The sequence below is a fragment of the Sparus aurata genome, chromosome 6, assembly GCF_900880675.1.
Source record: "Sparus aurata chromosome 6, fSpaAur1.1, whole genome shotgun sequence".
In the NCBI taxonomy this organism is placed as follows: Eukaryota; Metazoa; Chordata; class Actinopteri; order Spariformes; family Sparidae; genus Sparus; species Sparus aurata.
The window spans coordinates 11,404,332-11,426,305 of record NC_044192.1 but is presented as its reverse complement, the minus strand read 5'-3'; the positions used below and the strand labels follow the sequence as shown (position 1 = coordinate 11,426,305).

General features: G+C 38.2%; 1 protein-coding gene across 3 annotated transcripts; it reads right to left on the bottom strand.

Annotated features, from left to right (window-relative positions):
- Positions 1–339: 339 nt before the first annotated feature.
- On the bottom strand, positions 340–19,477 carry LOC115584103 (immunoglobulin-like and fibronectin type III domain-containing protein 1). 3 transcript variants are annotated; one of them, XM_030421512.1, is made up of 25 exons: positions 19,364–19,477; positions 15,453–15,543; positions 14,379–14,402; positions 13,787–13,909; positions 13,224–13,363; positions 11,752–11,851; positions 11,405–11,486; positions 11,126–11,315; positions 10,861–10,974; positions 10,322–10,490; positions 9,954–10,226; positions 9,618–9,854; positions 9,337–9,384; positions 6,775–6,840; positions 5,142–5,257; positions 4,794–4,935; positions 4,413–4,706; positions 3,955–4,257; positions 3,459–3,638; positions 3,232–3,360; positions 3,054–3,133; positions 2,658–2,850; positions 1,744–2,040; positions 763–1,089; positions 340–664 (listed from the first exon to the last, which is right to left on the bottom strand). In XM_030421512.1, the coding sequence occupies exons 2-25, from the start codon at positions 15,496–15,498 to the stop codon at positions 660–662; spliced, it is 3,678 nt and encodes a 1,225-aa protein (XP_030277372.1). In that variant the 5' UTR covers positions 15,499–15,543; positions 19,364–19,477; the 3' UTR covers positions 340–659. The 3 variants fall into 3 exon arrangements, with proteins under 3 accessions (XP_030277372.1, XP_030277373.1, XP_030277374.1); XM_030421513.1 differs by lacking the exon at positions 14,379–14,402; XM_030421514.1 differs by lacking the exon at positions 6,775–6,840 and having other exon boundaries at positions 19,364–19,476.
- Positions 19,478–21,974: the final 2,497 nt, after the last annotated feature.

Sequence of the window (21,974 nt, the reverse complement as noted above, 5' to 3'; positions counted from 1 at the left end):
AGTTCTATACCAACAGTAGGCACACTGAAAGACCACTTATGGTCATTTGACTATAGAAATAAGAAAGGCCTTAATAAAGGTTTTGTGGCCGAGGATTTTCTTATAGACAATTCACTGGAAAGCTCAGGTGTCTATATGGAAATGTAACGAAAATATGCACTTGGTTTATAAAGGCTTAATATAGTACTGGAATGTGCATTGTGTCACAAAGATATTGGACCTTTGTGCTACTGGAAACACATGCTGGAAGCATCTGTTGCTTGAATGATTTAAATTGTTGGTTTCTGTCAGCGAAGTGAGTGAAGAACATTTGTAAAGAACACAAAGGAACACTACACATTAGTGTCAGTTTGTTGATTTATTGCAGTCGTTACAAGAGCTTGAAAATTAGACAGATGTCTTTGTGCTACAGTTTGCCACTTCATTCATGCTACATGGTTATTATTTCTGTTGACAAAGTAACAATTGTAAATCAGTCACATTTCAAATGAATTTAATAAATTAGCATTCAGACAATCTTTTGTGTGTTTGATTGTTTTACCAGCACTTCACATAAAGGTATCCTATGCTGTCAATTCAATCTACACAGAAAAACACACCATTCCACTTCCTTGAATATCTCAGTAGGGGGAAAAGTCGCATGAAGCCGTCATGTCATTTTAATCTGTGGAGAAAAAGCAGAGACAAAAATGATCGTTAGTAGAATAAACCAAAACGGGTAATGCTGATAAAGATCTGAGTGATTTTAAAGTTAAACCTTACCTCTAACAGTAAGTTTTGTCGAACACTCTGCTTTTCCAAGAGGGTTTACTGCAACAACTTTGTAATCACCGCTGTCCTTCGATCGGACTCTGAGAATGTACATGGAGCACACACCAAACGAGTTGGTCATGTAATAGTTGCTGTCGGAGTTGATGCAGATGTCGTTCAGGTACCAAGACACCGTGGGTGTAGGGCATCCTCTGACGGCACATGTCATGTAGAGTTGATAACCTTTAGGTGGTGTGTGGACTTTCAGAGGGACCAAGATGGATGGAGGCCTCTCAAAGCTCAACTCTGTTGAGTTAACTCCATTTGAGGTAATTTGGACTTGATGAGAAAAAAAATCAGAGGGTAAGGATTCAAAGTTAGCATTAAGGTCGCATGATAATCACAGCAACAATGTTCCACAACATCTAAGACATGCAGTTGTATTACCCAGATCTAAAATAATAGGTTGTGTGCAATGAACAATTGCGAGATTGTGATTACTGTGATTTAATTTAAAAAAAGCAAGTGTCTTTTCTACCGATGTTGTGATGCTATGTCAATAAGACCTTATGAAGACCACCAACTGACTGGCCCTGAAGTTAACTCAGCCTTGGAGATGTTGGGTTTATTTCTCTTTTTTCAGAGATCCTTTATTGATTTGTTTGGAAAGAGGATTTACTCATAGAGGAAGAACTGAGGGTTGACTTGGGAAATATTTGAAAAACCAAAGGAGAAGCTGATTTTCTTCCTTTTTTTTGTTTATTGTGTAATCCCTGAAGGGTGGTATTTTTTTAATGATCTGTTGATCTTCAAAAAATCTGATGCCATAGTCTGACAGTGGCATAGATGTCAGTGCTAAGGATTGCGAGACACCCTGTCCAGAAATATATCTGATTACACATAAAACTGTCAAACTACCATGTGCCGTGTATGTTGTGATTTGTTGTAATGGATTAATTTAACCACTAAACTAGCACAACTACAATAACCCACCTCTGTTGCTGTTGACGCCCCATGTAGGTGACTGAGATGGATCCGAGAGGCCCACATCGTTCTTGGCGTAGATCCGGAAATGGTACTCTGTGCCAGGGTTAATGTTGATGGCTGTGTATGTGTTCGTGAAGAGGCGGTCTGCTACTGTCTTCCACATTCTGATGTTGGAGTCATGTTGAGAAACCACATAGTACAGCCGGTCGTCAAGCTCCTGGTCTGGGGAGGGAGCCCATGACACCACCACTTTTCCCTGGACTGTTTGCTCAAGCTCAACTGGCCCTGGAGTCTTGGGTTCATCTAGCAAGGAAATGCGATTAGAAGCAGAGAATCTTAGTTAGTGGAGGAGGAGGAAAAATCATATTCTAAACATTTGTCCTGTCTACCACGTATTTGGAGCAGCTTACATTAATTTCTTTATAATGAGACTGCACTGAGACCTTGAGACCTTGCACAATCTCACCTTACTCAAGAGACATTTCACTCCGCTGTGGGATTTTACACAGCCAAGGATTTAATTTGCATTTGACAGCTGATATAAGTTAATCATATTCTATTACTGCATGTTACACTGTAAGAATTATGTTTTCTCATTCCATTTGGAAGTGGTTTAGTTTTAATCAGGGTTTGACATTGGGTTGCCAATACATTGGTGTGTCATTTGCATATAATTGGTGAAATGTTACCCAATTAATGTTGTCCAATGTTGATATAAATGATGTTCTCCCCTGGACAGAGGAACACAATTCGAGCGAGATTAAATTAATCTCCTACAGATGAACGCCTCATTTAGAGACCTGAGGATTGTCAAGACAACATGCAGCTAATATCAGCATGAAATAATTGCCACCGGTAGTTTCAGGACAAAAATATCACTGCTGTTTCCACAACTTTTCTGCTCTAATATTTGTCCTTACCTGTGACTCTAACCTCAATGTCGAATGAAGCCTCACCCACAGAGTTTTTGGCTATGATCGTGTAAATGGCTGAATCCGAGCGCTTTGATGACGGTATAACAAGCTGAGACATTCCCTCTGTATTGATGACATGAGTCCACGGGGATATTGGCTCATCATCCTTCAGCCAAGTGATCTGTGGTGGAGGTTCAGCCTGGAGACATCAATATCGGATAAACGAAATAAAGCGTGAGGTATATGCAGTCATGTCACAAACCCATCACTCAGGAATATGACATGGATGGAATGGGGGAATAAGTTACAAAATACAGAACTCTGAGGAAAGAGCTAGATTTAGGATTCATACCATGGAAGAGAAGCTTGGTTATGCTTACAAGCTTTTATGCTAATTCCTACCTCATAGCAAATTTTGATACGTGCAGAATTTCCAGCTCTGACAACAATGAAGTCCTCTGGGTCTTTAAAACAAGGTCTCACTGGATGAAAAAATAAAAACATGAAATGCAGATGGCAGACAAACATTGCTCTGGACCAAAATCGTTTATATGCACAACGAAGGAAGTTCACTACTTACTGTTGGGATTCTTTGCACACACCATTGCAGAGGGAGGGCTAGGATCTCCAGCTCCTGACTCATTGATTGCTGAAACCCTGAACTCGTACTCCGCTCCCTCAGTAACATCCTTAACTGCATAGCTCACGTCTGGAAAAAAGATTAATAGCATTCCAGGAATGAAAAAACAGAATGAATGAAATTGAAGCAAATTTTCCTTTAGTATGTGGTACGTGTTCCTGGCCAACCTTCAATAGGTTCATTAACTGCATTCAAGGCAATCCACTGATTCGTGTCTTTCTTCCGTTTCTCTAGTTGGTAACCAATGACCGGTACTCCTCTGTCGTCCTCTGGAGGGGTCCAGGTCAACTTGATGCAGGTCTTGGAGGCACTCACCACAGTGGGAGCACCAGGTGGACCAGAGAGTACTACAGAATGACATGTCCAATTAATCAAGTAAGCTCATTATTAATAATTAAGAGGTAATTAAAGATATGGAATAAGTTAAAGACATCTACATGTTGTTACTGCAGGATATTGCAAACTATTCCTGTCGGAGATAGAGCAGCTATTACAGCAATGATAAAAGATGGGTGTTCTACAGTGACTAAATAGTGTCAATGATAAACGATTTGAAGCAATCAGAAAACCTTTCCAGGGGCATTTTCATTTATTACAACCTGAGGGAGATAACAGGGGTTTTGCTGAGGAATGCTAAATGAGACTTCTTTTTTCTACACTCACTCATTATGCCAGCCATAATGCTATCAGCTGTCTCCAGGGAGTCACTGAGGCCCTCTGGGTTTTCAGCGTAGATGCGGTAGTTGTATTTCTTTCCATGAGTCACATTCCTGTCTCTGAAGGAGGTCTTGTCAGCTGAGACGTCCCCAAGTTTTGTCCACAGACTCTGCCCTGCCTGCTGCCGCTCTATGATGTAGTTCGTGACAGCAGAGCCACCGTCGTCTTTCGGAGGGCTCCATTTAATCTCAATGATGGATGAAGTGGTTTCAACAGTCTCCACGGGACCCTCAGGTGGTCCTGGCCGATCTGTTACAAAAACAAGGTTTTGAATTTCAGAATGTGCTTTGTTAGGTGTAAGTTTTGTTAACGTGTGAACATGGCTGTGAATTTTGGTAATGTCATGTTTTTATCTTTCATTATGTTTCACTTTTCTCATTAGATTTCTTTGTATTGTTTTGTACCAAGCACAATAAGTCGAGATGTGGCCTCCACAGCGCCAAATGGGTTTTTCAGTTGTATCTTTATTTCCCCTGCGTCTGTCCGCAGGCAGTCTTTGAGCAGCAGCCGGCTGTGATTGGGCTCCCTCACTATCTTAATTCCTCCTCCGTCTTTGAGTTCAGTACCATCTTTAAACCAACTGACCACCAAAGACTCCTGAGGAGGAAAGGGCATCTTGAAAGCAGCGTTCTGGCCGACTCTTATGATCACAGGTTTGGAGAACTTGTGAAGGTCGTCTGGGTCAAATTCAGGTACATCTGTAAAAAACATTTCAGTTATATACACAGTAACTGTTGGGTCATTTGATATACTGTTTGATCTGTAATAGATTTAGTAAATTATACCTCCAACAGTGACCTTTCCTTGTGTACTCAGATCCCCTGATACAAAACGATAAACTCCAGAGTCATCATCTCTGCAGCTTCGAATATTCAGCTTGTGAGAGGTTCCGTCTTTTTTTATGGCGACCCCAGCACCTGAGTTTAACTAGCAAATCAAAAGTTAAATGAAAAAGGAAATTAACTTTAGTCCTGTTTTACATTACTAAAAACTCCCATCTTAAGACACAAGACTATCTGTTACTTTTGGCTTAAGTAGGTTGTTTATAATATTAAAAAAATAAGTTATGAAAAGCTTTTTGTACAAAGACATATTTCAAGTATATAGGAAATTTTCTAAATCATGGGCTATACCTGCTCTCCATCTTTGAACCAGCCGCCGTCACTGTCGATGTTCATCGTCACACTTAATTCAGCAGGGTTTCCACGAAGAGCGTAAATATCAGAGAGTCCACCGGTAATTACAGGCTCTGAGAAAAATAAAACAAAGTTACTCTCCACTTTGCATATTCCTGTGCAGCAGCTTTTGGTCTAGGTTTATATGTATACTAAATCAAAGTACAGAATAAATTAATTACCTGCACACATGCTTCTATTTTCTTCCTATAAACATGCTTGTTGATATTAAGTGGTTATATGGTTAGTGACTATTAATGTCTACTTGTGAATAAAGTCAGAGTTCAGCTAAAAGAAAAAGGTTAGTGTTAAGCTTTAAAAAGGAGAGAAGGAATTAAGAGTGTGAAACTTACTGAAAAGAAAACTTCACCTAAAAATGAAAATCGGTCATTTTAGTCACCCCATGCCAACTGGAAGTCAGGTAAAATCTAGCAGTCCACAAAAAAATTCTTGACAACAAAACAGCACTGCAGCACTTGTAAACAACTGAAGAAGCTTGGGACCGAAAAAAACGAAATACCATATCAAGATCAAGCTCAATGCACCCACTTCAGACAGGGTTGAATGCTAACGCTTTTAGCTTAGCAACTACATTGAAGATTTCAACAAAAAAGGGTATGAATAACATATAAATTAATTTGGGATCTCTGAGCTTCCAGATAAGCTGTATGAAACCATTTTACCCATTCCACGAACCTCATCTTTTTTTATTTTCATTCTATGTTTTTTACTAGCTATGTTTTAACAGCTCCAGAAAGGTTCTGTGGACTACAAAACTTCACCCTACTTTCCACTGTTTTTTGATATATGTGGTACACATGTTAGGTAAATGTTGATCAGGTTTGAAATTTTGTGACAAACATTCGTAACAAAGCAACTTAACAATATCAAAAGCAGGCACAATGACAACTGGCGAACACAAAGTTTTGCAAATGTTAACAAAAACCAGGCGGGCTCACAAGACTTTCTAAGAAGACATGAACACATTTGAACAGTGAGAGTCTTTGGACCAGTATAACACTAAGATTGGTGTTCAAACATGCAGGTTATAATAAATCCCTGTTGTTGTGTTATTTCACACCTTTTCATACATAAAGTGGCATTTGACAGAAGGCAGAATGAGTAAGATATTTTGGTAGAGTTTGTAAACACCACATTCAAAGTCGGCTCCTTCCCCCCCGTGGCTCCATGGGTGTTCTTGGATGCATGCTTACAATCTGGCGCCCGGTTGCTATGTTTTTATGGCGACCCCCCCCCCCCCCCCCCCCATACCCAGCATGCCGTTATTTGCTGGGGGCAATACAGCAACTGTCCAAATGTCTAATGTCCAGAAATGTTCCGAACAGCAAAATAAGAAAATGCAGGCTTGGATTTAAGGAAACTCCTACTCATTCTGCCTTTAAAAGAAAAATGTAATAGGCAACTAGGATGTTAAAGGGAATATGATAAGTGATTGTTATTGATGGTTACATTTTGATTTGTTAATTTAAAAACTCAACTCTTGTTCTACTGAAGCAAATAAAAAGTTATTTTATTAGTCTATTAATATTTGTGTTACTATTATACTTTCAGTATTTCATATCTCGCATACCACTTCTTGCATCTGCAAGTGGTTGATCAAGCCTTTCTCCACCAGTGGCTTCCTCAGCTGAGTGGCCTAACAGCAATAATAAGAGTAAGTCATTTGATTTAGTAAATTAACTTCTCAATTTAGTATGCACTACAGTCTCTCTTACCACTCCCCGAGTCTCCAGCTGCTGCTTCTGAGGATTTGTCAGACTGACATATCAGCGATAGGTCACAGACGTTGTGAAATCTAGTGTGAAACTACTTTTTCCATTTTTCAAAGAATGCCATAGTGTTAATGCTTTATTCCTACAGAAAGATGAGTTGGTGGGGTCATTTAAAAGTTTTCTTTAAATGCAAACTATCCTTGGTAGATACCTGATACTATGATCAGTTCTCATTGGTCTTCTTTTTAAAAAAAACAAAAAACACATAAGAATAGTATATGGTTGTAAACTGTACTTTCCTTGGTAGATACCTGATACTGTTTTATAAATATAAAAAAAACATGTTTCATAAAACAATTTCTTTATATCTTCACTTCAAAGATACATTTATTTCAGTGCATCATGTTTAAATGATGCTAAATTAAATTCTCACTTCCTTTTCAGCTAATTACATACAAATAAAAATGTTATAAGGTTCAAAGTTTAACAGTTTGCGTTAATGCACTCTATGGATAAAATAACATTTTTAGGGCGATGAAATATAAGAAAGTCATCTACAGGCTTTAGCTACCTGCCAAAGTTATGCCCCTCACAGGTAATATAATTACTTCCACAATCGTGGTGGTTTGGAGTCCGATAATATTGTCAGGTCTGAACTTACAGAAATGTGACGAACTTAATTAGAATCAGCTCCACTTTTTCTTTTAAATGATGGGCGTGGTATGTGTGGCTGTGGTGCATAGTTATCTTTTTCAGAACTGCAGTTATGGAGGATGGGATATGGTTCAGGGCGTCTCATATTATCATATTCTCTCAAATGCTCAGTGAGGGGGAAGAGGTGATGTCTTTTCATCGGTTTGAACTTTTCTGTTGAAATACTGAAACTGAAAATAATTAAGACTATGAACATCTATAACTTTTTACCTTAAAATATCAGCTTCAAAATCTTTTTGATTGTACAGTTTCTTGTAATGGGGTGAATGGTGTGTCTGTCTCAGTCATTATGCCTACATAATGCTTGTTTCTGCACCAGGTACTTTCAGTACGTAATGACTTTTGCTTGAAATCAGCACCTATATTATGCTTGAGAAATTGTGACAGACCTGGGATTTTTATTTCTGACAATGGTGTTGTAGTCAGGAACTTTGGTGGGCACCAAATTACACAAAATGCCATTATCTACATATTGTTTTTTAAGTACTGTAGGTAATCTATGTTAAGGTCCTCTTTGTTTACTGTTCCAACCAGTCTTCACATAAAAAGACACTGCGATACAGCATTAACAATAAGACCAGACATAATGCGGAGATGAATCACCTAACACAGGCATGCTAAAATTACGTCTATATGGCACTGAAATGAATGAGTGGCTTCTTATTCAATGGTGGGTAACAATCCTAAAAATCTTAGAAACTACGGCATGCTTTGAAAAAGAGTGGATGTAACTCTTATGAAAATGGATGCAAGGCACTGCTATGGTGCCTTTAACAGAAATCAATTTCTTTGTAAATTACCCACTGATACATCTCTAAGAAAATGTGATGCAGTCTTTAAACAGTAAATTGTGGTCAGGTGAGAAGAATCTGAATTAATTAATTCCCATGCTGTAATTTTGAGCATGATTCTGAGCATACTGCAGGACACAGTATCATGAACCAAAACACAAAAGTAAGATTTAATCATTCAGCAAGGTGCAGACCACAGTAAATGACTTTGTGGTGGCATAGCAGCCTATGTCAATAGCGATCCTCAGAATATTGATTGTAACAGTAAATCTTAGTGATATGAAACAAAACCTGACATAACAATGGCAGACAATCACATAATGAGCTGACAACACAACATATAAGAGTAGTGCATTCATTTGCTTGAAAAATGTTTTTCCAACCGAGAAAATTCATGTAGAAAACATCTCAAGTCGGAACAACAACTAGGAAGGTCAACGAACATCTTGATACACAAGTTGCTGAGTTGATGTCTTATGACGTTGAAACATGGTGACAGCATACATTGGGTAAGAAACTTTTACCAAAGTCATGCATTGTATGGTTTCCTTTGCGCTTCCTTGTCACTCAAATACTGGAAACAGCTGTGACATGATGTTTAAACGATCCCACATCCTGACATGACGCACATGAACATGCTGTCGTCAGAAGAACGACTTCCCAACTCAGGAAATGGGACCATCTGACGAGCACATGAATGCAGCAAAAGTCAAAACAATACAGTGTCCTCGGCATGATTTGAAAACTTGATGCAGATATTTAAATATATATATATAATTTTTTGATTATAATTTTTTTTTTATTATAATTTTTTTTTTTTAATATCAGGGTAAAGAAAAACTGTTATATTTCAACTGGCTGTCATATTCACATCTGAATGCATGCAGGATTGTCACAGCCATTCAAATTTCTTACCAATCCTTGGGACCTCCACAACCGGTGGTGCTGGTGCCGATGCTGGTTCTTTTTAGGACATTCATTAAAACAAGTTAGTGATTGCCATGTCAACAAATTATTATCGCAACTTTTTAAATTGCAAATCAAGTTGTTACAACTAATGAATGAATCAAAAGAATTACAGGTTTGATAACCAAATAAGTATTAATCTGAATTTCAGGCATTGATTTTGCCAATATAGCCTCTTTATTTGTGACTTCCACACACTTTTTCATTAACCCTGTTGTCAGTAATCTTACTTGATTCGGGGGCTTTTGGTGCTGGAGCCTCTGTGGGTGCAGGAGCTGGAGGGGTTTCAGGTGGGGGTGCAGCTGCAGCAGCTTCTTTCACAGCCTTAATCTGTTCTTTCCTTTCCTCTCTGTCCTTCACTAATTTGACTTGCTGTTCCTCTGCAATCTTTTGGAGATCCACACCAGATCCGCCTGCTCTCGTTGTTTTCCTTGCTGTTTTCTTGCCCTTTTGTGCATCTTTATCAGCTGAATTGGAAAACAAAAAGAAGAAAAAGATTACTTAAGAATGACAGATTATTCTTTAGATATTGTCAGTAAATCTTTTGGCAGAATATGATATCTTACCTTCAACAACCAGCCATGCATTGCAAGATTTTATTCCTGCACATGCTGAATAAATTCCTTTGTCTACTATCATGCAGTCTTTGACCACCAGCCTATGAATGAGTTTGTCTTCTGAGACCTCGATATCATATTTATCCCCCTGTTCCAGTGGTAAATTCTTGCCAAACCACAAAATCTTGGAGAAGGGATTTGACAGAACACACTCAAAAACAGCATCTTCTCTCTCCGTTGCCTTCACCTCCTGGAGTTTCACCAAAAAATCCACCATAGGGACTGAAATATAAAACATATAAAAACCGAGTTACTTTTATTCATTTTATTGTTAGTGTTTTTTGTTATGCATTGAAAATGTTGTCTGGAAAATGTACTTTTAAATTCAGTGGAAAACATATTCACGTCCTCTACATCCAACTGGTACAGTCCAGCATCATCTGGCATAAGGTCCCTCATACTGAAAATATACTTTCTCCCCACTTGTTTTAGGCCGTGCTTCATCTTATCTCCCAGCTCCTTTGTATATGGAACCATTACACCATCCTGTGGGGGAAATATACAGAATAATTTCCTTTTGGGATGTTTTTGCTTGCAAAACGAATCGGCAAGATGAATGCTGGAGAAATAACAGTCAGTTAAGTAGAATTGTTCATCAGAACATTTTTCTGTACTAAAAGCGATAAGCTCTAGTATATACTGTACACTAAACATTATGTTGTAAAATTATAGGGTTAGGTTTAGGGTTAGGTCTCAGAGGTATGAGTTTACAAGGAGACCTGTCCAATGATGTTGAACCACTGGCTGAAAGTAAAAGAATTGTTGTAATTCAGGGACCCTGAAGGATGAAACCAATGATTTGGGCAACTTCTTGACCTATTGTGTAGAAGAGTTATAGCTGTGTTTTCACACTAACCTTGTACAGGAATATGGAGCTGCTTGGATCAAGAAGGTCCATGTCAATCTCAAAGGACGCAGTACCATCTGCATTGACTTGAATAGGTTTCAGGTTGGACAAGCTTTTGACAAACTGAACAAAAACAGAACAAAATTGAAAGCAAATGAGCAATATTTCAAATTAGATTAGTTATAGAAGTATCTTTAATGGAGTGAACTCCTTTTTAGAATTTGTCTAAGCATGTGTAGTTGACATCAATATTTAAACATCACAAATGACAGACCTGAGCTTGTTCTTCCTCCCTTTCTTTCTTCATCTCATTCAGTTTCTTGAGCATCCAGCGAAAGTCAGTCACACCAAACTCCGCACAGATACTCTCATAATCTTTCTTGTCAGCACTAATTAGGAGCTCCCAAAATTTAGGATCAATCTCACCCTCTTTTCTCTCTTGCTCAGCTTTCGGACGGATCTTGCTGGAATTTAAAATAAGGCACATGTAGATGAAGAATTACAGAAATCTATTGAATACAGAACTCTATCAACATATTTGACTCAAACCTGCCTTTTTCTTTTTAGGACAGTTTTGAAATTCCCATCGATGGCTTCGGCTGCTGGTTGTTTTGCTTTATTCTTTTTGTAACCAACTGAAAACAGAAGAGGGTACTCTCGTTATTAATATAATCATGTAATTAACATACAAGAGGGACTACTGAGTGATACAGCGAGTACTGGGTGAGTGTAATACGCAACAGGATTTGAAGTAGTGAAGTGTCAATTTGGATCAAGTGTGCTCAATTTGAAGTAGATTTGGGAAGAGGCTTGAATGTGTTTGCCATGTCAGATTACATCACTCTGCATAATATTGCTTACATTAATTTCACATATCAATAGCAAGCAAACAGTCCTTACCTTCAATAACATTCAGAACAACTGTGACCACGGCTTGTCCAAATTCATTCACAGCGAAGCATTTATAGGTGTCAGCTTGATCTGGTTGGACATTTGGCATCTGGAAGATAAGAGACATGCTTAATATAATGGAGCCAGCGGGTAAAGTTGTTGACTTTGTGGTTGATTTCAATGATTTAAACCAGTTCACAGACTTTTTTATCGAATGTGTTAAGTGCACCCTGCAGCCCTGTCAGATCAGCTTAAGTGCCAGATAATTGACACCATTTGTTGAAGTTGTTTTGATTTTAATTTGGATATTCAGAGTGGAATTTTATCAGAAAAGTAGATAATGTGTGCTAAGCTCGGTCTGTTTTTTTCTGGTTATAATACCGCCACCACTTGGATTGGAATAAGCTACATTTTCCAACCATGTATCCATTACTTTTGGAAAACTTTTAGAACTTCTGCTTGCCTGCTAACTAGTTAATATGCAATACATGATGTTAAGTTGCCAAAACTCACTCGCCTGTATAGTCGACCTATTATAGTTTACCAGTTATTGGCTATTTATCAATATAAAGGTAGTAAAGGTTAACATCAATTAATAAATCTATCTGTGGGTTTATTTCAGTATGTCCTGATATCAAAAGGTCAGAGTAGGTTGGTTACGTTACAAGTTCGGCTAAAAGTTAGGTTAGGTTACGTAACGTTACGTTACGTTACATGTTTCAAGTCAATTTTATTGTTATTTTTCAAGACCACGATTCACATTGTCTCAGTGGGCTTTACAATCTGTACGGTGAACGACATCCTCTGTTCCTTCACCTTTAATTAACACTTTGGTTAGGTTTCAAAGTGGTCATGGTTTGGATTCAAATTTGTGTGTTACCTTGTGCAAGTAGCATAATATCAGTACGTGATGTACATTATGCAAGTTAACTTACATCAACTTACTTAAGTTAAACAAGTCAACAATCAAAAAGTGTTTTTCTCGCAAGGATGGGCTGCTCAACAAACTTCCCATTGTCATCCTGGCAACTGCAAAATGACCCATATGGGTAGGTCGGTAGTAGTTTCGGAGCAAAAAACAAGCAATAGTTAAATAATATGTATCCCCGTGACATCTTGTATATGACAGACCAGTTTCACTGAAATACTCTGGTACAATTACAGACTCCTCTTGCTGCTTGATTGGTAGCAGTAAGTTGACAGGGTATGTGAGTAGACATGTCCACTGCAGCCCATTTCATCAAGCTGACTTAGTTCAGTGTTCTCCTCTGAGGATGAGTAAAATCACTTATTGTAGAAAAAGCAACTGGCAAAGCACACAGATGGGGTGGAAGACTTTAATGTAATCAAATAGCTGCTTATTTTTCTCCCTCTCCTTCGCTTCTTATTTATCTATTTTTCTCTGTGCTATTTTTACCACTCCTTTATATCAGCATGTTGCTGTATAGCATCACTGCGATTGGATAGCCTGTATCACTTGCCTCGAATGTATGCTCGTTGGAATTGGGATCATATTTAGTCTGGTATCTTGATGTATCAGACACATCTCCATTATTTCTGCTCCATGTTACGGTCGGCTGTGGGTCTCCAGTGACAATGGCTTTGAAAAAAGCGAATTTGCCTGTAAGAAAAGATAGACAAGGTCACCACGTGTTCTTTATTTATTTATCTTTTTAAAAAGATGCAAGTATATTTATTTAACTATATCTGATATTAAGTATGATTACTGACTTGTATTATATACGATAATTACATAGACTGCTTGATTCCTTTATAAGACCACAGAATTTGCCAAATGCAAAAATGATATCAGCAAAGACTTTTGATAATCTTATCACTTTTCCTGGATTAAATTGAAGTCAGTATGCGTTAAATTCTATCTGACTGACACAGAAGTGTGGGTGTTGAATGGCATAGCTCTGCTCCCACTGGCCCATTGCACAAAAAGTCATGGATCTAATCCATTATGCAGAATCATGGAAATTTTAGGTTGGAATATTCTGTGATGTTAATGTTAAAATTATTCTTATACTATCAGTCCTACCCTCTTGGATGGTCAAAGCAATCGGCTTGCGGGTGAAGTCTGGATGGCTCTTTCCCTCTGGCAGCGACTCGATAAACTGTGTAATCATCACCCCGGGGACCCTAGATTTTTTCTTGATCCCCACTGTTGGCATCAAAAAATGAAATGTCAGCGGCAATACATTTAACACTTAAAAAGAGAGGAGAATGAAAACATGACCATCCAACCCTCAAAAACCTGTTGCTGCTTTTTAATCCATTCATCAACCACGTAAATCACGCTGAAACACATTCTAATACACAACATATTAGAATGTTTATTGTTACTCCCTGTATCAGTTTATAATCTGTAACAGCTGTACGTATGTGACATATTCAATATATTCACATTGACAACTTTATCTTTTTAAATCCTGTCCATGAGAATCCATGCCTGAAAATCAACCTGAGAACAGATATGTAGTGATGCACCTACATATCCACGCACAAACTATATGTGCGCTCATATAGTTTATTAATAAATCCATTGCATATCAGTTCTTCATGCCTTCGTGAGCAGTCAGGAGGGAAAACCGACAGCTGATGACGGCCTCTCTCTTGTCCCCTAAGCTTACCAGGATAATTCTCGTCATCAGGACCTGATAAGGCACACGTTGAAGAGCATATACAGCACATGTCAGCATGGCATTATAATGGGATTACAGATTTGATTTAAATAATTAAACGGAGGGACAGTATATAGAATAGTAGAGTGGCATTTTGCATACTAAATGGCTAAATTGTAAGATTTGGGAGCACAGGTTAAACAATGTCATAGTTTAAGCCCATGTCAAGCCCATGTTGTTGATCAACTGGGGTGGCCTTGTAATCAGTCTGCAATGTACATATGTCTATCTCTTTATGAGCTCCTGCTGGCCTTGAATAGACTATGTGTGCATGCAGCTGTAAAGTCTAAGTATGGTTGTTAACAGATAAAATGAGGCCTTGAACCTCCTGAACAAGCTGATTTTAATAGTATTACAGCTGGAGACAGCTGAGATCTCCGTGGCTGATATGTTTCTGTTATGATAGCAAGTAATTAATCATCTGAGGTGTCAGAGAGATTTAAAAATGCACAATTGATATATTCATCATCACCTTCAGATTCATTCACAAATGGATCTCGTCAACCTCGTTCTGTCAATTCTGTTTGACTCTGACTGGGAAATGTTTCATCTTATTATTAGTTTGTCAGAGTCTGTTAAGAAGATCAGGAAAGGCTTGATCAGAGGAAAGCTCTGTGTTAGGTTTGTTTACGGCACATTTCTTCACTGATTCCGGACATAGTGCATGTACCTGTAGCTTCCCTAACGGTTAGGCCAGCTGTATTCCAAAACAAACTTGACATTTACGTAAGGTGAATAAATGATATATCGTCTGTCTCCATTTTCTAAAACAAAGAGAAAAGTCTCCTTTTGATTTAAGACTTAATAGAATCAACTCATCCAATCAGAGGATATCTCAGTTTACTCCCTGGGTCCAGGTTACTGGTTTTCTCTGGTTACTTGTCAGCTCTGTGTTGCAAACAGATCTTCATAGATTTGCATAAGAGAACAAACATTAACCATTGAGTTGTTGTACAGTCACACTAGCTTGATGTTCTTCTTTCTTCACTCCTTTAGAAAAAGAGATCCCACTTAATTGCTTACCTTGGCCAGTGGCTGTCCCATCCTTCACGCCAGATTTTCTGAACATCTTGGGTCCTTGGATTCCCGGATAGACTCAGCAGGAGTTCCCTAACTGCAACAGATAATGGATTTATTATTTCAAATTGCAGGAGTAAATGATAAAAATGTTATTCACTTCACCGAGAGCCTCAATTAATAGCAAGAAGGGCTCCTGTGGTGTTGAATATTTGAGTTGAATGCACGCGACAAGATTATAGAACAAATGCAAACCTCCTTGAGTAATTTTAGGATTAGATAGATTTGTGTAAAATGTTCTTATTTTGAAGATCACAAGATCCTGGAGGGGGTGGTTATTTGAACAGAATGCTCAAAACATACGATACAAGATAAAACCTATCATGGTCGGAAAAATGCTTTTTGCTTGAAAAAGCCTCTGCCAAACATTAGCATTGGCCATGATTGTGACTCAGACCCTCAGTATGCAGTAAAACAACACAAAACACGATCGTCTGCGTGCTGAGGTTTATCACATTCCCCAAAAATAAAATCCTTGAAATCAAATCTGGAGTATAGAATTTCAGCTCAACCTCATGATGGAATTTCCAGCTCCAACTATCCTTACTGCAGGGGTGTTTGTTGTCACCATAAGCCGCAGCATGCTGGCTTGATGTTCAAATGACTACATGCTTATCAAATGAACCTTTTTATGATCTGTCAGTTCCATCCGCAGCAGGGACCTCTAATAGAACATAGCATCTTTCATTGCCCACATGATTGCTGAACTTAGAATGACAAATGTCACCTCACAAAAATAGACCGATGGAACATTAATTGAAACGGAATCAGTGTTGCTGAGGCTTAAGGGGATTTACAGATATGCTAATATTTGTTTAGAAAGACAACTGTAATAGAGGAATATATTAACTTCACATGACTGACATACAAAATCGTCCCGACTAGCAAATTAAAAATTGCTGCTTGCTGCACTTTGATCATTGCAGTATTGAAATTTACTTTATACCAATACCAAACATCAAAATACAAGGTATACATTCTACGTCTACTGTACAGTATTTGAATTATTCATTTTATTGTAAAGTTTTTTTAATCTTAAGGGTATTTTTTCTTTTATTTACTTAGAGACATCATGACCTTAGTACTTTGATGTCATCATCATCTTCACCCCAATTATCTATGTATTATTTATCGTTGTGAGGTCAGTCAGCAGTTTATATTTTCTGTGACTAACTTTCAAAAATTCAGCGTTAAACAAGTTAGACAAATTGTGCATAGGCTTGAATAGGCAACACAGAGAGACAGAAGAGGGGATCATTTTTCATGTCACGTTACCATATGCTCACGTATGGCCGATAAAAAAGTATTTAGTTGATATTATCAAACTGTCAGTCAAAATATTACCTCATAAAACCAGGTGATATAGAAGAAAAACAAAGAAACAAATTAAATTGATTAATTAAGCTTTGTAAGCTTTGTAGTAAAGGTGACTGTGTGAGCTAGAATTTATGTTCTGGTACAGCTGCAGGATTTTACTGTTATCCCCTGGACTGTTTGTTGTCCCAGGTCTTTAGTTAATAGCTTTGGTGGAGACATGATCGTGTTCCCAAATATTGATTGTAATCTGCACCGACCACTAACATCAACACTGCACACATACATACTGTGTATCTTTAACTGTCTGATTGAAAATAGATTGGAACAGACTGGGTGTACCTTCTCAGCAGCCTTGCTGAGAGTAAATGTGAAAAAATTGATTGGGAAAATATGTCCTAAAACTAAATATTGCTCATGCTGTCTGAGCTGTGTCATTTTTTTTCTCCTCGTCACAAGACGAGTTTGAACTACCACCAACAGCGCTGTTGATCGTCACTGTATGCTCTAAACTTAGAATACCCCACTGAACCAGACTGTTTGATGTGTCAGCACATGCAAGCTAGAGGAGAGGCATGATGTGTTTGTGCATTTTACATGAGCTGAGTTATGCATCTCTGATTTAGCAGTCAGAGCGGGTGTAAATGCAGTGCAGCAGTCACCTCAAGCTGTAAAGCTCCTCACTTTTAAGGTGAATCAGCAAACAAACTCATACTTGCTGACAGACCGACTGAAAGACCTTTGAGCTCTATGTAGTCGCTACCATCACTAATAAGGTAGTACATCTTCCTGCCAGTGCTCTTTCAGCACTTAAGTTAAGCATAAGAACTCAACTTTGCATCTTTCAACATAGACAGATTAATGTAATAATTAGTCATCTTATTGGAGTTGTAACTGTTTCTGAGTTCTATTAAGTTCATACTATAGAGAAAAATTAATCTGGATGAACTACGTCGTGAGATTGATAACCATGATTAAATGCCCTCCAAAACTGTTGAAAAACTGCTGCCACAGGGCTGTTGACAAAGTCGACACATTGAACTTTTACTCCGGATATGATTGACTACCCGTAACCTTTCTCATGTAAAGTATTTGCACAAACGTAGCAGCACCCATTATAGGCGCGTGATATTCTAGGGTGTCGATGGTCCACGGCTGTTGGAAGACGAGAAAACTGGATTGTCATCCGATACGTCACATGCCACATAAAACTGTGAACATCCCATCTTGTACGTCTTAATATGCCTGTAAATCACTGTTGACATGACCAGTGACTCGTACCACAGTGAAAGCTGCTCAGTAAAGCAAGTTTAAACACTTGAGAATACCTTATTCTGGTGTTCTGTGGACCAAAAAGAGATATTTAATTGATCTTTACTACTCTCCAACTCTTTATATGTGATTAAGTTTGTAAATATAGCGAGTAAATGTGTACAATATATGCTAAATATGATCACACTTTACACAACTACAAATTTCATTTTTGTGCTGAATAAACATTTTGAGCTTCAGTCCAAGCAAATGGCCTTCTCGGTGTGAGAGTTGTTTTTTATGGGTTCTATGTGGCCTGTGTTGCATGCTGCTGTTTAACGCCACCAGCTGCTTATGTGACCGGCGCTGAAATACAGCACGGGACGGTATACTCAAGAGACCGAGCGCATCATAAAAATGATGAAAGGGAGATGCATCTAAGGGCATGTTCAGAAAGCGTGTTGCTATCTATGGAGTAGATGTCGAGAGTTGCAGGTTTGCTTAAATTGGATTATTACCAAAGTCTCTTTTTTGCTTTCGTGCAGAGGCGTTTTATTATTTGCAATGTATCTTGTTCAGTAGCTGTAAAAACTGGAGGAACAAGTGAACGTGCAAAGTAGACCCTTCGCAGTGTTATGGTAAATATAAGAGTGAAAGAAGGATGCTTCTGAAAAGTTGATTATTTTTCTAAACCAAAGGACACTAGTCATCGTGAATGGTTTTTGTTTTGCTTATTTACTTACAAAACCATCTGTGGGTGGTGAAACATATGGATAGAATACTGAATATTCATGAACTATTTTGATTTGGCTCTTTACCAATGTAAGTGTGATTAAGATGTGGCGACTACATAAACATGTGCCATTAATTTACGCTGAACAGAAGCTGTTAATGTTGTTGGAAGTACATGATCGTATATTTAAATTTTTCCCCTTCAGGATGTGACTTGGATAACTTTACTACTTCAGATTTGAATTTGCTCCAACTTTAACCATAAGAGTAATAATAAAAAAGCTTGAAAAATACACATTTGAGTCAAAAGCAGTTGAATCTAGATGCCATCCTACAATGCTTTAAAAAATATGAATGACTGAAGAACAAAATGCCACAAGTACGTACCACAGAAGAAAGGTAGCTCGGTTGTGTTAACAGGCAAACGTTTTCCACTGTTTGCCACATTAACTCAGTGTTATCTTTGGACTAGATTAGAGTTAAACACTGTAGCCAACTGTAAATACTTAACATTTCCAACTAAGAGTGGTGCAGTATGTTAGGATGAATGATGAACTTACCTCAGTTCTCCTTGGCTCTCCTCTTGAGCAGTGCTGCTTCCCAGTCTGATATTTGAGTGTTGCCTCCCTGGTCCTCAAGCTATTAAATCCTTAGTGGAATGCCGAATGACTCCGCGACAAGCACCCACGTTGTTGGACGAGGTGCCATGCCAAGAAAGGGGATTGCTTTTTTGTTTTTGGCATAAATCACAACCTCTAGCAAGGGGGAGGAGGGAGAGCCAAGGTTGGCTACATGCTTCAGGATGGGATGACCATGACTGGGGCTGTAGAGCTTTTGCAGGAGTCGTCTTAATGATATGTATATTCCGTCAGTTCTTGTAACGCGTTGATTCTCTGTTGTCCGCCTTAATGTCTGTGTCAATTTTTCCTTTTGAGTTGACTTTTCTCCACATAGTGATTACATGATTCTGTCATGTTATCATTTATCTTCCTTATGGCTGTTAGATTTGACAGTTTTGTCAGTGTGTATGGTGACACTGGGATTGAGGAGGTGAAAGTTAGATTGTGCTCGGAGCAGAAGTGTTGACAGCCGAGTATGCTCGCGTTGACACTCTTATGAAATTACGAGAACAACAAAACCTTATATTAATATTTAGATGCACTAATGACTCCTATTGACACCAACTAAATATACAGAGTGTTTATAGGATGTCTGAGCAGTCCTGAATAGCTTCTTTCAACTTTATACAGTGGTAAAAGTGTGTGCCCAGGATCCTTGGAAGAAGAGTTATCTTATAAATTGCCACAGATTTGTCTTTTGAGATGAGGTAATGTTACATAATTTATAGTTATCTTGGAGATGATATCTGTATAAGTCTTTCATTAGAAATTGTATGTTTAATGAGATACCAGTTGCATTTTTCCAGCCTCAACTTGTGTTTTTACATGTTTCACATAGAAATACAAATCATTGAGGCCTTTTACGGCAGTGGACAAAGTCTGTCTTTAAATCCACAAACAAACAATAACTAATTAAAAATACATTGAAACAACGGCTTTCTTTTCACAGACATGTTTGTTTAATCAGTTTGATGCGTGGCTCATCTCGTATCTGAGCATTTTTTCTAGAACCACTACGTAACAAAGCTAAAGAAAATTCATTCAGGTGATCGCCAAAAACAATCTGTCGAGTAATAAAGGCCATACTTTTGTAAAGTGGCTATAACCCATTCGATGCTAAGTACCAGATGTGTTTGATGGTGTCCTATAAGTGTTATTAGGCACAAAGAAGAGGGTTTCGTCTGAAACTAATTTAAATGGAAATTTGGTTCAGCAGAGGGCTTTTTCATCTATCTTATGACTCAAGGTGTTCTGTAAAGAACCAGCCTCACTCTTAACATGATAATGTATGGAGACAAACTGAAAAAAACACATCCCACCACATGCTCTACGGGTGATACATTGCAGGTCCTCGAGTATTTAATTGGGGTTTTATTAACCGCATGGCTATGTGGTCTACATTTAATTAACCTGCCACTTAAAACCAAATGTGAACAAACCATACAGCGAGTTGTTTGAATAGATGGCTGAAATTAAATGGTGTATGATGATGAATCGAATCACCAAACTTATTTCTTCGATTAAGGGTTTGGGAAAATATGAGCACGTCAGGCTGAAATGCAGCTCTGAGAGACGCGTCAGCCATATAAGAAAAAGAAAATAACCCTTTCGATCAGGTTGGATGTTTTTGCTAGTAATTTTTAAAATTAGAAATATCTGTCATACATCCGGACCACCTTGAGGATATTGACTTACATGTGAAAAGTCATTTGGATTCCTCATGGAGTCTGGGTTGCTGCAACTTTAAACCGCAACCCAGTTATTGTGGCGTTAGTAATAACAGAACTATGTTCACTTTGAGCACGATTGTGTATGTGTGTGGATATTTCAAGCAGTGTAATAAAAGTGGATGCGTGGCTCAGGCACTGTGACTGTTCTCAGGCATGGGAAGGTGATATGAGAGGCTTGATGTTCTTGAAGGCATTTATTGCAAGAGGTCACTGAAGTCAGGTGCTTTGAATTCTTCACTGCAAAAAACAATGACAAAAAAACCTGATGTTACACAACCCAATGCAACATGGACAAAGGTAACCCCATCTGTGTGTTGGCAACCAACACAGGAATATACACTGAATGAACCTTATCAATATTATAAATAGTTACTGCAGTTAAACTACATTAGAATAACTAAAACGCTCTGGTCTAGTGGGAAAAAAGGCTCTAAAGCATCCATATATATTTTTTTAAAGGAAGGTGTGTTTTTATTTTACCTCTTTTGTACTGCATATTGAACAGCAACAGTACTTGTAATGTTATATTCTTAGCATACATAACTACTATTGGCATGTGCGAAGTGGCTTTTAAATGTCAAAGCCTACTACTATAAATTCCATCTAAAGAGGTGTGTCAATAGTAACAGGATGCCATGCAGCTACTGATAATATTAGTGTGTCCTGTGACTTTACACAGGAAGATGTACAGTTGTTGGCAAGGTTGCACATGATATTGGATTATTTATGACTTTCCATAATAGATGCGCAATATCATGTGAAAGTGTGCAAACACATGTTGGCAGTAAAAGAAATATTTGAAGCCATGCGACAGTTGGCTA